Source organism: Ornithorhynchus anatinus, chromosome 10 (genome assembly GCF_004115215.2).
Source record: "Ornithorhynchus anatinus isolate Pmale09 chromosome 10, mOrnAna1.pri.v4, whole genome shotgun sequence".
Classification (NCBI taxonomy): Eukaryota; Metazoa; Chordata; class Mammalia; order Monotremata; family Ornithorhynchidae; genus Ornithorhynchus; species Ornithorhynchus anatinus.
In genome coordinates, this window is record NC_041737.1 from 294,881 (window position 1) to 309,617 (window position 14,737).

Below are 14,737 nucleotides of genomic sequence, written 5' to 3' on the forward strand. Positions count from 1 at the left end.
TCTGGCAAAGCCCCGGGGCCCGCTCCCCTTCCCACCCATCTACATGACATCGCCAGGACTGACACACACACACACATACACACACACACGGCCAGCTACTTCCCGGAGTTGGGGGCTAGAGAGCTCCTGCTACTGGGTGGGGCTCCTGCCCACCTTTGCTGGACAGGGTGGCATCCACACTTCTTGCTGGGTGAGGTGTCCACCATGCTCTTTGCAACACTGCAGTGTTTCTGGAAGTGGAGTGAATTCTCAGAGGCAGGGCAATTCCCAGCCTGGCTGTCCAGGAAATGTGAGTGTTGCACAATAACGCAAGCTGCTGTCACCTTCTGGGAATGCTGAGGGTCACCTGGCCCTATTCCAGGATGGGTCCTCTGTGCCACCCCTCCCGTCCCCCCCAGTCACCCAGCAGGGGAAGGGGCCGAGGCCTGGGTTCCACCCTCCCTCCTGGACATGCTGGGAAATGCCAGAGAATGCCCACGGGAGCAGCAGCGATCTGCTCCCTTCTGTCTAGAGTGGAGAGCATCTGTGTGTGCCCATGCATTTTTGTGTATGTGCATGCGAGTGTGCTCATGTGTGTGCTGAGGAGGAGGAGCAGCAGCAGCAGCAGGAAGAGAAAGGGAAGCTCTAAATGAGGCCGAGGTAGAGTTTGGGCAGCAAGCCTGAGGAAGAGGATGTGTCTGAAAGACCTGATAGCCAGAGTCACACACAGCTTTCTCGGGAATGTTGGTGGGGAGGGGAGGGGAAGGGAAGGAGGAAAAGGAAAGGAAAGGGGAGTAACTCTAATTCCCTGATCTATAACGTTTACTCCATCCCTGGCCCAGTGGGGCTGTTTTCCCTCTATGAGGCAAACGTGGAACCCTCTCCTGGGATCCCCCTGCACCTGGAATTCCTCCACCCCCAGCCCCCAACCCAGGTCCTCCCTAGTCCCCTCCTACGACAGTGTGACTGAAGCATTGAAGACTTAGCAGAGCACACTTGAGGCAAACCATGACTTATGGACAAAAGTCCTCAAAGTTTTTCAGGGAAGAAGTAATATTAGTAGCAGCAGTAGAAGAAGTAAGTAGCAGAAATCCTCTAGACTGTAATCTCCTGGTGGGCAGGTAAGGTGTCTACCAACTCTGTTATAGTGTGCTCTCCCAAGCACTTAGTCCAGTGCTCTGCACACAATAAGCACTCTGTAAATATAATCGATCCAACGATTGACTCACATAACAGTAGTAACAGAAGTGGTGAAATAAAGGCTGCCAGCACAACCCTTGGGAGACGAAGCTACTGTGTGCCTGTGCCGGTACCGCAGCGTCGGGGTATCCAGGCTGCGGTGCCACCCAACTTTGTCTCCGGACACCCCAGGGAAGCCATGTCCGACTCTTCCTCGACTGTAAGATAGGGATAGCTATTCTCCTTCCTACATAGACTTTGAACCCCATGTGGAACAGGGACTCTGTCCGAACTAATTGACTTGTACCTTCCCCAGGGCTGAGAACACTGTCTGACACATAGTAAGTGCTTAATAAATACCATAATCAATCGATCAGCCGCAGCAGCAGTTCCATCAGTGTCACTTGTCAACTTGCAACCCAATCGGCTTCCAGGGACATGATGGGCATAATGGGACCCCAAGCCAAGTCAGCCCGCTATCTGTGCCACCATCACCCCACCAAAGCTTCGCTCACTTTGGCACATCTCGACACCAAATGGCCAAGCGGGCAGGGAGCTGAAACGGGGCATCTGAAAATGAGCGGGTGATGGTGGAAACGCAGCGACCCGCACTGACTTTAGGTGCCCACGGTGACCCACTGTGACTCCGGAAATCGGAGTGATCGATCTGGTGACGCGAGGCCGACTGCGGTACCCCTTGGTGACTCACAGTGACACGCGGTGATCTGCCGTGACCCGCAGTGGCTCACAGCCTGAAACACCAGGGCGTCTCAGCTGAGAGCCGGGGACACTGAGGGAGACGGTCCTCCAGGCCCACGGCAGTCTTTAACGAGGACCGGCTCTTTGTGAGCAGAAACTACACACAGCAAGTGCTCAATAAACACGACCGATTGAAGTGATCCTGAGACAGAGAGGCAAAACTCACATGGGCTCCAGGAGCCACTATTAACAAACACAAAAGTCTGGACAAGGCCCATTGGTATCCCCATTAGCCTGGCCCTCACCCCACCCTCACCCTTGCACCCACAGATAAACTGCCCAGCAGGGCCACCCTCGGGGAATGCAGAGGTCAACAACAACACACACATGGCACACACATGTATATATTATACTCCAGACTGCAAGCTCCTCTTGGGCAGAGATCGTGCATACCATCTCTGTTGCACTGTACTTTCCCAAGGGCTTAGTCAAGTACTGTGCCCAAAGTAAGCACTAAATAAATACCACAGATTGATAAATTAGACTGTACCATCCTCGAGGGCAGGAACTGTGCATTTTTACCTCTACTGTATGGTCCCAAGTACCCAGCACTCTGCATCCAGCAGACGCTCCATAAATATTGATGATGATGACTGAATGTGAACACACGCAATGAGCTTGGAGTGTGCTTCCTTTGCCTCCCAAATCCTAAGTCCCCAGAAACACGCTCCACTTGCAACAGAGACCACCAACCCACACCCATACCCTCTTGGGTCATCTAATGTTTCTATGTCCACTCTGTTTTCACTTCAGCCACTCTCATTATAAGTATTTTTTGTGCATGTCTTCTGCTATTCAAGTGAGAGCTCCTTGTGGACAGAGAACGTGTCGCTTGGTTCGTCTCAGGCCCCTAGTACAGTGCCGTGTACCAGAGTGGATGTTCCCGCTGCTGCAGATACCGACAGGGCTGACCCATGGGGCAGAACCAACTACACGAGAAACACCCTTTCATGTTCCTGTTTTGTGCCTGGTTTCTCAGCAGTCGAAGGAGAAGCATTTCTGTTACTGAAATGAAGCTCACCAAAAGCTTTCGAGAGATGAAGTTGAGAGAGGCTGCTTCTGGCTGCTGCCGCAGCACTTCCAGAGACAGCAGACTCCTGATGCTTCCAGCATTCCAACCCCAAACGTCATGTGCCCTAATAGGAAGGCAGCAGGGGCAGGGGCGGAAGCAGGAGCAGGGGCAGCAGCTGGGGTGAGGGTGGCTGCTGCTGCTCTCCTCTTCCCTACAGACTCCATGTTGCTCTGTGCACCGTTAAAATACAAACTGCCCGAGTGAGCCTCAAGCTGACCAGGCAGCGGGCCTCTGGAAGTGAGAGGCCCGGCTCTCCTCTCCCCACTCCCAGCTCCCCCCGGGCCTCCCCTTTCCCCCCGGCCCACTGGTGTCTTGCGACGGAAATTCTGCAGGGGCCCCGGGGGGGCTAGGGGGCTGGACTCTGCCTAGGGAACAGCAGCAGTTGTTGTCAGCAAGGAAGAGACCTCCTGGGGGCCCCTATCTCCTCTCCCGCTGGCAGGAAGCATGTGTTCCTGGTCGGCCGGTTCAGGCCCACAGTCCTCCCTCCGGTCCTCTGGGTCCTCCCAGTCCTCCGGAGCCCTGCAGCAGTTGGACCACAGGCCAGGACACCCTCTCTGAGAACATCCGGCTTGTCACACTCGGCCTCCCGGGGCACCAGCCCGGATGGAAGTCACTGGTCAAATTGCACATTGCGTTTAAGTTCCTTCTCAGAGGGTCCCTGGGAGAACTCCTCCCCCTGGGGGGCGCTGGGAATCAGAAAGGCTGGAGATGACAAGACAAGGCAAGATTCTGACCTGCCTTCCTTGGAACGACCCAGGTCTCCTGGGTGAATGGGTTCAGGTGTCCTTATACCCCACCCCCACTCCAACCCCACTGATTCCTCCCACCCAGGGCACCTGCCATGTGACTACTGCCACACCAGGACACACAAATCAACTCTCTCCCTCTCTCTCCCCACTACCCCTGCCCCCCCGCCGCCCACCGGCCCGGGTGGCCAGCCCTAAATGACCATACACTTTGGTTCTTTCTGACTGCCACACAATCTGACCTGGAACCACACACCTTCTACCTTTGTGCTTCCTCCAGGTTCTGCGCCATGTGCATTTGGAACAGGAGGGGAGAGAGGATGGGAGCGGGAAGTGGTACTACTGGCCCTTGGGCAGGTGGACGACCCAGACTGGGTTTCCAAAGGGTGACCGAGGTCCTCGGCAGCAGACACAGGCTGTGAAGGACCACTCATTCATCACGTGCCCAAATCTGGCACATAAGCCCACAACGGTTCCTCCAAGCCCTACCACACAGGCAGAGTACCCAAGGCACACCCAGACAGACGGGCATTGCTGCTGCTGTTGGGAGAACCCTCCCTGATTCTGCCATGAAAATAGTGTCTGGCAGAATGTCTGTGCACTTGGATTGGGACTGTCACTGGGTCAATTCCTGTTCACTCCAGGGCCATCCTGCCCCCACACACTCATGGGCACGCACACACACACACACACACACACACACACACCTACCTTCCTTCCCCACAGGTTCATTTAGGCTTAGGGAATGTGTGTGGGGGGAGGGAGGGGGGAGAAAGAGACTCTGTGTATGTGTGTGTGTGTGTGTGTGTGCGTGCGTGTGCATGTGCCCATGCGCGTACAATCTGGGAGCTGGCTCCTCTTTCCCTTATTTGGTGACTTTTGATGCCACTGAAAAAACTTCTCAGGAAATCTCCCCGAGAACCAACATGCTGGGGGAGGTGGGGGGGAAGACAGAGCGAGAAGAACATGAGCGCACACCAGGGAACGCAGCTGGTTGTTGAACAGAGAAGTTCTAGCGGATAGAGCACGGGCCTGGGATTCAGCAGGACCTGGGTTCTAATCCCGGCTCTGCCACTGTCTGCTGTGTGACCTTGGGCATATCACTCAACTTCTCTGTTATCTCAGTTACTTCATCTGTAAAATGGGGATTGAGACTATGAACCCCACATGGAACAAGGACTGTGTCCAACCTGATTAGCTTGTATCTTTCACAGTGCTTAATATAGTGCTGGCACATAATAAGCACTTAAAAAATACCATTAAAAAATCTCAATTGAATATAAATAACACCCTGAATTCACCTAGGCCTGGGGACCTTTAATATGGGTGCCACTTGGCAGAATGCTATACTGAGCACCTGCTGTGGGCAGAGCGATGTGTTGAGCCCTGCTGTGGGTAGAGCGCTGCAAGAAACTGGGGCTAACATCAACTGATGTTATCTGAAAGACTATGGTTCCTGGGGAAGCAGAGTAAGCCAGTGGAAAAACCACAGGCCTGGGAGCCAGAAGACCTAGATACTAATCCCAGCTCCACCACTCATCTGTTGGGTGACCTTGGCCATGTCACTTAACTTCTCTGTACCTTGGTTTCCTCAACTGTAAAATGAGGATTCAAAACCTGTTCTCTCTCCTACTTAGACTGTGAGTGTCATGTAGGACAGAGACTGTATCTGACTGGATTAATTTATATCTATCCCAGCACTTAGAACGGTATCTGATGCAAAATTAGTGCTAAACAAATACTATAAAAATTACCCAAAAAATCCCAGAAAGACTACAAATGGTGGTACAGGAAACTGCCCAGGCAGCAGAATGTCTGCATAAAGCCTTTAACCTCTCCCCACTTCACTGACTTCTCCCCACTACACTGATTTCCCTGCCTCTCCTCCCTATGTTGACTTCCAGCTTATTCCCCATCAATTGGTCTTCCCATTTCCAACCTCTCCCCCCTCCACTGGCCTTCAGCCTCTTTCCCATCTTTTGGCCTCCCTGCTCTTGGTCCATATTCCACGCCACTCTGCATATCACCCTCCTGAAATGTCACTCAGCGCATTATCCAACCTCAGATTCACTCACACTGTCCTCCCCTGGTTCTCCACCTATCTCTCTGGCTCCTCATTCTGAGTCTCTTTTGCGGGCTCCTCTTCTGCCTCCCACCTCCTCCTAACTATAGGTGTCCCTCAAGGTTCAGAACCCTGCACTCCAGTTCTTACTTCTGACATTTAGCTATATCTCTTCCTTCTCCTTTGATTCCAGTTTGGCTAGGAATGCCAGGCGGCCACTGGAAGTCGAAGAGCCCTTCCATCCAGAGAAAAGCTTCCCTCTTTATTCTCTTGCTGTTGCTAGGCAGTCGGGGGAGCTTTTTTGGGTGGGGGGAGAATCTCCATTGTGAGGCAGATTGGCAACATGGCAGAAATAGAAGGAACCCCCTCCTCCCCCCTCAGGAAGGACCCAAAACACTAGGGTTCCTCTATACTCGTGTGCCCATGTTCATGCCCAACTCGGCAGATCTGAGACCCTGCGGGATAGTGCTTCTCTTGCCTCCTTGCATCACTTTGTCCAGTAACAGTGAGGACCAACCAACAATGAAAACAAACACCTCAAGCAACAAGGACCCTCGCTTCTGCCTCGACTACGCATTTGGGTCTGTTCCCTTTCTTAAACATTAATCACTTGATAGTCACCCCTCCCCAAGTCCCACAGCACTTACATCGATTAATCAGTGGCATTGAGTGCTGACTGTGCAGAGCACTAGACGAAGCACTTGGGAGAGTACAATACAATAGATCTGGGAGACCCAGTGGGAGATGAACACTAAAATAAATTACACCCAGGGAGAAATACTAAAGTATAAGGATATTTACGTGTTGTAGGGCTGGAGTGTGTATCAATGTGCATAACGGTAATTTATTTTAATGTCTGTCTCCCCCTATAGTTTGCAAACACCTTGTGGGCCGGGATCTTGTCTACTTACTCTTTTGTACCGAATCCTCCCACAGCAGCCAACAGTGACAACTGCCACACCTTACACGGACCAACTCTCTGACTGTCACCACTCACAAGAGCCAACAGTGATAGCCACCACAACAAACAACACAGACCAACATCCATCACCAAGGACCAAAGACAAAAATAACCAAACAAACCGGACCATCAGTAATGACCACCACACCCAACAGCAACACTCTCCACAACCCACAAGGACCCACACAATGACTACCACAACCCCCAAGAACCACCACTGACAATTGTCTTAACTAACAAGCACCAAAAACAACCCCCAAGACCCACAAGGACCAGCAACAACAGAAGCAATGGCCACAATCCACCATTACCACTCCCCAGCCAAGGCTAGAAGGCAACTTGAGTTTTCATTTTTCAGGAGACTAATGGCTTACACTGTGACTTTCAAGTCAGATAAACAACGACCCCAGTAAGGCAGCTGTTACCTAAATGACCTCCCTCCCACCTCTCACTTCTAGGAAGGAAACAGGTGACAAAAGAACAGTTCTGGACTCCAGTCCTTGGACCAGCTGTGCTAACCTGGCCGTGAAAACAGGTCAATCGTACATCGCCACTCCCTCCATCCTCGTCCCAGAACTTCCTCAAGCCACTACCATCTAGATTTGCACCCTCCAGCCCCCATCAGGCTAGCTCTTCTCCCTACCACTGGACAACTCCCCAGTACACAGGACTAGCCCCCTCCCATCCAGCAGGTCCATTCCCCCCAGTACACTGGACTAGCACCCTCCCCTCTATCAGACCACTCCCCAGTGCACTGGACTAGCACCCTCCCCTCCACTGGACTGGCCCCGATGGGAAAGCAGGAGCAAACCAAAGGCCCAGACCCGTCTTTGATCATCAGCTCACAATTCCAGAGGGCGAAAAGCCAAGAAAAACAAGCTCGTGGCCCATTCTCCAGGAACACAGGATTGGAGACCACACAAGTTGGTGTTGGGGCTGCTGACTGACAGGAGGTGTGGGAAGAGACCCTGCTAGGGGCCAGGTGTAGCTTCCTCCACCAGCAGGCCCACAACCAGTCCTTCGGACATCAGACAGCCGTTATCCAAGATCTCACCCACTCCCCGTGGTGGTGGGCCAGCTTACCCCAGGCATTTCCGAACATCTGTCTGCCCGTGGGTCCCCCAGACACAACATGGCCACTGAGCACTGGGCTCCAGAACTCAGGTGACACTTCCAGAGCGTAATGCCTTGGGATTGGCCAACAGCATCTGCCCAGCCGTGAATTAGAGGTGGGAGCACGCCACTCCTCCAGATGAGCACGCTCAGAACTGTGAGCTCCAATCCCAGCTTTGAACTAGAGGTGGGAGCATGCCGCTTCACCAGATGAGCAGGCTCAGAACTGCAAGCTCTAATTCTACTCTTGGCACATCTTAGAAAAAGGCTAAACTCTAAGCACGTCAAAGAAATGTTTACCCACATATTCAATCCATCTTATTGGTTCAACCTTCACAAAGTAGCTAAAATCCACCCTTTCTTCTCCATCCAATCTGCTACCATGTTAATCCAAGTACTTATCCTATCCCACCTTGATTACCGCACCAGCCTCCTTCCTGATCTCCCCACTTCTCGTCTCTGAACACTTCAGTCCGTACTTCACTCTGTTGGCTAGATCCTTTTTCTACAAAACTGTACAGTCCATGTTTCTCCACTCCTACAGAACCTCCAGTGACTGCCCATTCACCTCCACATCAGATAGAAACTCCTTACAGTCAGCTCAATCACCTTGCCGCCTCCTACCTTACCTCACTGCTTTCTTAATACAACCAACCCACACACTTGGATCCTCTGATGCCAGCCTACTGACTGTATCTTGATCTCATGTATCTTGCCTCCGACCTTTCGCTCACATCCTGCCTCTAGCCTGGAAGACCCTCCCTCTTCAAATCTGTCAGAAAATCACTCTCCTTCCCTTCAAAGTCTTACTGAAGGCACATCTCCAAGAGGCCTTTCCTGACTAAGCCCTCATTTCCTCTTCTTCCACTCTCTTCTACATCGCCCTTGCATCTGTACCCTTTATTCACCCCCCCCTTTCAGCCCCACAACATTTATGTACAAAGGTGTGATGGATTTCTTTATATTAATGTCTGTCTCCCCCTCTAGACTGTAAACTTACTGTGGGCAGGGAACGTATCTACCAACTCTGTTATACTGTTCTCTCCCAAGTGCTCAGTACGGGAAGCACTCAATAAATACGACTGTGTGATTCCCATTTAAGATCACCAGAAATGTGGGTGCAGAGAACAGAGGGAAAGAGAAGGGCAGAGGAATGAAGAGAGAGAGAGAAACAGGAAAAAACCTAATTTCTTCCTCTTCCTCCTCCTGCTCCTCTTTCTCTTCCAACACTGTCACTGGTGCCCTCTGCTGTTGCTGTCCTACCCTGTCCAGGCTGGAGGGCTATGTGTCAATATCACCCATGAGTGACAGCAGCAACCAGACTGAGAATCTGAGGCAGAGGTGAGCGCCATCACAAAACGGCGGGTGGAGGCAGTAGAGGGTGATGGATGGATTAGTTGAGGCAGCAGTGGCGGGCGGGTGGGAAGCTGGCAGTGGAAGGTGGGTGGGAGATGGGCAACTGGTGGCAGATGATGTGGGAGATAGGCAGGCGAGGGGCGAGAGGTGGGCTGCAGAGGGGTCAGCCAATCTCCCAACCCTGCCAGTTGGGAGCCTTCAAACCCTGAATGTCAATCTGGAAATTTACAGAAATATCCCAGGGCCCTGGAGAAAGGAAACAATTTCTGTTTGCTAAGTGCCTTCCGCTTGTCTGGTCTGCGCCTAGGCGCAGGGTCACAGCTAAATCCAAGCTGCATGACCGATTCCAGGAACCCTCCAGCTGCCGCTGCACACTGCAGTGAAGCCAACGTTTCACCCCAATCCAAATATTTAGTTTATCACCATTTCCCCCTTCCAGGAGCTTGTTTTAAAGTCTCCAGAAGGAAGGTCCCTGCTCCGGGCCAGCCTACTGTTTAAACGCCCCCTCTGATAGCTCCTTCCAGAGGGACGGGAGCCAGGATTTTGGGGAGCGGTCTTGCTTTCCACTCTTTCCTCATGCTGATAGCCAGGAAAGCTCTCTAGGCCACCTTGCCAGAACACTGTTGAACCTCCTTGAGGGCCTGCAAGCTGGTGGGCAATCAAATCTCCCTGGCCCCCATAGCGCGCACAGGACAGCTGCCTCGATACAGAGGTGTTGCTACCCAAAGCCCCAGAGAGCCTCAGGGCTCCGGCCATGGCTCAGACATGGCCAACCCCATCTCCCAGTGCCCTGAGATGCCCGCAGCTCCGGCTTCCTCACAGCAGCCATTCTTTCTTGGGGCAAACCCCACTGGAAGTCTGCCAGACTCGGACATCGCTAGAAAGAAGCAGCTCTCCTTCTGCGGTTCCAGTGCTAAGGGCCGCTCGGGGTGCGTGAGCTCAGGGGTCTCGGCAAGAGTCTGAGGCACTCAGTAAATAAGATTGAATGAATGAATTAATAAACTGGGGAAAATCATCCCTGCCTCTCCTTACCTGACAGGGATGGTGTGGGGGAAAAACAAGATAAGCATAGTAGAAAGATTTCAGCTGACCAGTTTCACGCTATCATCATCATCATCATCAGGAATTATCCCTATGGCCCCATAGAGACTGTCCAGTTAATTAATAATAATAATAATAATAGTATAATAACTGTGGTATTTGTTTAGCCCTTACTATGTTCTAAGTGCTGGGGTGAGTACAAGCAAACCAGGTTGGACACAGTCCCTGTCCCACATTAGGCTCAGTCTTAATCCCCATTTAATGGAAGAGGTAACTGAGGCACAGGGTGCTCTAACCCCTAGGCCATGCTGCTTCTGGTGAAGCAGCAGTTAAGAAAAGCACCCCAACTTCTCCTCCTCCTCCTCTTCTTCCTCAATCAATGATATTTACTGAGCACATACTGTGTGTGGAGCACTGGACTAAGCACTTGAGAAAGTACATCAAATTTGGTACATGCTATTCCTGCCCACAAGGAGCTTAAAGTAAACTTGGGTTGTCCGGGGACTTCCATGGGATGGGAGAGGTGAGACACCGGTGGGGCAGCCTGGCTCCCGGCCAAAACGGTGCCCTGAACCCTGTCCCGGTTCTCCCTTCCTCCCCTCCACACCAACTCTGGATTATTGGGCTCATTGTCCCCAGAGCAGGGTTCCTGGGTTCCAGCTGGACCCAGGCCCAAGGATGTGAGAGCCGGGGGCATTGTCAGGCCAGCAGTTGCGGGGCGGTTAGGGAGAGGGATTTATTTAATTAATTTAATGTATTTATTTATATCAATGTCTGTCTCCCCTCTACACTGTAAGCTCGTTGTGGGCAGGGAATATGTCTGTTTATTGTTACACTGTACTCTCCCAAGCCCGTACTACAGTGCTTTGCATAGAGTAAATGCTCAAAATAAATACGACTGAATGAATAAGAGATAGACGACTACTTTCTCAGAAGGAGAGTGGCCTGGTGGATAGAGTGGGGGCCTGGGAATCTGAAGGAGCTGGGTTCTAATCCGCCACTTGACTGCTGTGTGATCTTGGGCAGATCACTTCATTTCCATGTGCCTCAGTTACCTCACCTGTAAAATGGGGATTAAGACTGTGAAACCAAGTTGGACAGGGACTGCATCCAATCTGATTAGCTTGTATCTACCCCAGCACTTAATACAATGCATGGCACAAAGTAATTGCTTAACAAATATCATTTAAAAAAAAAGGGAGCGAGCCAGTGGGTGGGGTGCCTGGTATCAGAACCGATGAGAGGGAGGAAGAGCAGGGACAAGCACCTGTAGGTCAGCTTGAAGCAAGGAAGGATAAAACAGACTTTGGGAAAATCCCTCAACTCCGTGGGAATCCTGACCCACGCAACAACAGACGGATGATAAGAACGCTGCTTAAGGTCCAAACTCTCCCTGAAAAAGCAACTGATTAAAAGCCCTTGGGGACCTAACAGAAAGAGAACATTTCTCCATCCCAAGGAATGGTTTCTTTTGGATCCTGTGGGTAGTGGGGGAAGGAAAGGGGAGGGAGGGACGGAGGGAAGGAGGAAGGGAAGGAAGTTGCAGGGTGGGGAAGGAGCTATTCTCATGCAGCCACTCTCTGGGGTAGAAAAGCAGACCACAATTACTACCCCAACCACTGCTACCACAAGCACATTCAGGGTGGGTGCGGATGATGACTGAGGCAGGCTGGGGAGGGGAAGGGCTGGGGTATGCCTTCCTGAGGCAGCATGCACCCCAAATGTAAGGGCAGATTTGAGCAAAGTTCCCTGAGGCAGATGAAAGGTGCCGCAAGGCCAACTTACAAACTCAAGCTGCCCCCACGCTGGGAACGACGGGAAAAGGGCTTGGGGAGGAGGCAATTTTACTGACATGAAAGGAAGTGATGGAGCGGAGGCCGGAGGCCCAGACAGAAGGGATCGAGGGAGTTCCAGGGGGTGACAGACAGCTCGTGAGAGAGATGGACAAATGGGATCAGCTGCTGCCCCTCTGTGTGTTCCCAGCCCTGGGGAATGGCTGTGAGAGACAGAGAGACAGACTGGGAACAAGAAAGACACAGAGACAGAGAGGGAGGAAGGGAGAGAGAGGGGAAATGGACGAAGGAGGGTTCCATTTGCATTTCTGAGATGAAGACTGGAACCTGTGACTCCCCTGGGGGTCCTGGTCCATGGGCTAGGACTCCTTCCACCCCCCCACAGCACCTGGTTGCCCGTAAGAGAGCACGGCGAGACCCAGACCCTCGCTGTACTTCTAAACAGCCAGTCTGGCCTGGCTGGATGGACTCCTTTGGAGCCCAGGTTCAGCAGACTGGACTTCACTCGGGCCCCAGCCCGAGTCCTTCACTCGCTGACAGGGAGGCTCCATCGAGCCCCAGCCTCCGACAGATGCCACGTTTTCTCACTGAGGCTATGTGGCTGACCAGTGATGGCAGAGTCAGGGTGGGGGTGCTCTGACCACTGGACACCCTCTGCCTCGATCCAGGATGCCACAAGACTGGGAGAAATGCGCTATGTCTTGTGGATCTGGCAAGCTTACTGTAGCGAGCGTCTTTCTGAACACAGGCTCACCAGGAACCACATTTCCTGCCCCTGCCCCGCCCACACCCCCACCTCCTTCCACTCCACCCCGACCCCCACACTGCGCTCCAGGGGAACTGGCAGAGCCTCAGAACTCCCATGGTTCCCAGCACAAAGGGTCTCCAGACGTGGCCCTCCTCTCACTGCAACCCTTCCTCCTCCTTACTCCATCTCCCTGCTCCCCAGACTTTGCTGCCTTCAGATTTGTATCTGCCAGCCCATCCCCAGCTCTAGGGGCAGTGGGGTGGAGGCCAAAGGGGGTTGATCATTTCCAGACGGCCCCCGGGACCCCGCCCCCACTGCCACCATATGGATGGCCTCCGGGCCCATTCCCCGGGGCCCCGGTCTCGCTGCCGCACCGGTTGGAGGCCTCCGGGCCCAATCCCCGGCTTCCTCCGGGGATCCTCCAAATCTACAGCTGGGACTCTCCACCCCTGCAGGGGCCCCGGGACAGCACCACCCCGGAGCTCCCGGCCAGACCCTCCATCGGCGCAGTCAGACTCACATGACTCCCTGGCAATGAACTGAGGGATGGGGCTGGGCAGAGGGGTGCTGGGGTTCGGGGTCCCAACCAGCTTGCTCTTGGCCATCTTCGTGTTCGCCTTGGCGAACTCTAGCCGCAGCGTCTGTGGAATTTCAGGGTCGAAGCGAATGCCCTTGGAAAACAAAGAACAGAGGAGAGACTGTAAGCTCGTTATGGGCAGGGAATGTATGTGTCTGCTAATTCTGTTGTAAGTCCTCTCCCAAACACTTAGTATAGTGCTCTGCACAAAGTAAGCGCTCAATAAATACCTTTGATTGATTGAGAGAGATTTTCTTTTCCACAGTGCCGGGGCTAACCGGCCCCACCCCGGACCCTAATTCAGGATGGCATGATGCTGGACCCCCCAGCTACACTCCTGCACCCGCAGGTGGGTGGTTAGAGCTGGCCATAGGGCGGCTGCTTCAAAACTCTCTATCCAGCAATGCCAGCGGGTGTCCTGGAAAAACCATTGACCTTGAATATGTCTCCCCGCCTCGGGGCCCAGGAGAGAATCAATTAGTCCCTGGAATTTTCCACGCATTCCCTGAGTGTGAAGCGCTGGACTAAGCACTGGACCGTGCCCTGACCCCGGGAGCTTGCAGTCTCAGAGCGAAGACAGACAAATGCTCTTCACAGTGTGTGCAAGAGGCTAAAGCTGGAAGCGGTCCTCAAAGATAAAAATGAAGCAGTTGAAAAATTGAATATATAAATGAAAATCCAAGAAATACACAATACCTAAGTGCTAAGGGGGTCTGTTGGCTTGATGCGAGTGGGGTCTTGAGTATGAATAGGGGAAGGCTTCCTGGAGGTGGGAGGGATTTTAGGAGGGCTTTGAACACGGGGAGAGCAGTGACCTGGAGGTTTTTGGGAGGAGAGAAATTGAGAGAGTTGAGGGCAGGGTACAGTTGGCGAGTGAACTTGGGGGGAGTGTGGAGAGCAAACTGGAGAATGGTGGGTGGACGGAGCCAGCGGGGATGAGGGGCCAGAGGGTGTACAGCCTTGAAGCCGACTGTGAGGAGTCTATGGTCAGGGTGTGGGGAGTGGAGGGATATTCTTCAAGGAAAACATAGATTAGGTAAAATGGGCATTAAGACTGTGAGTCCCATGTGGGACGTGGACTGTTGTCCAACCTGATGATCTGGAACCTAACCCGGGGCTTAGTACCATGCCTGGCACAAAGTAAGCGCTTAACAAATACCATAGAAAAGAAGCTTACAGACTACAGGGAGAGACAGACATTAAAATAGATTATGGATAGGGGAAATAGTATAACTATTGTAGGACTGGGGCATCGAAGTGATTAAGAGGTACACAGCCAAGTAGATTGTAGATGCAGACGGGAGAGCAGGTAGGGGAGATGAAGGGCTTAGTCAAAGAAGCCCTCTTGATG

General features: G+C 52.7%; 1 protein-coding gene across 3 annotated transcripts in view; it reads right to left on the reverse strand.

The window, feature by feature from the left end:
• The window catches only part of RBPMS (RNA binding protein, mRNA processing factor), a 94,710-nt gene that overhangs the window by 17,662 nt on the left and 62,311 nt on the right, over positions 1-14,737 (reverse strand). For all 3 annotated transcript variants that reach the window (XM_029073580.2, XM_029073579.2, XM_029073578.2), the window contains exon 5: positions 13,330-13,480. In XM_029073580.2, the coding sequence (XP_028929413.1) occupies positions 13,330-13,480 (151 nt within the window). The remainder of the gene's footprint in view (positions 1-13,329; positions 13,481-14,737) is intronic.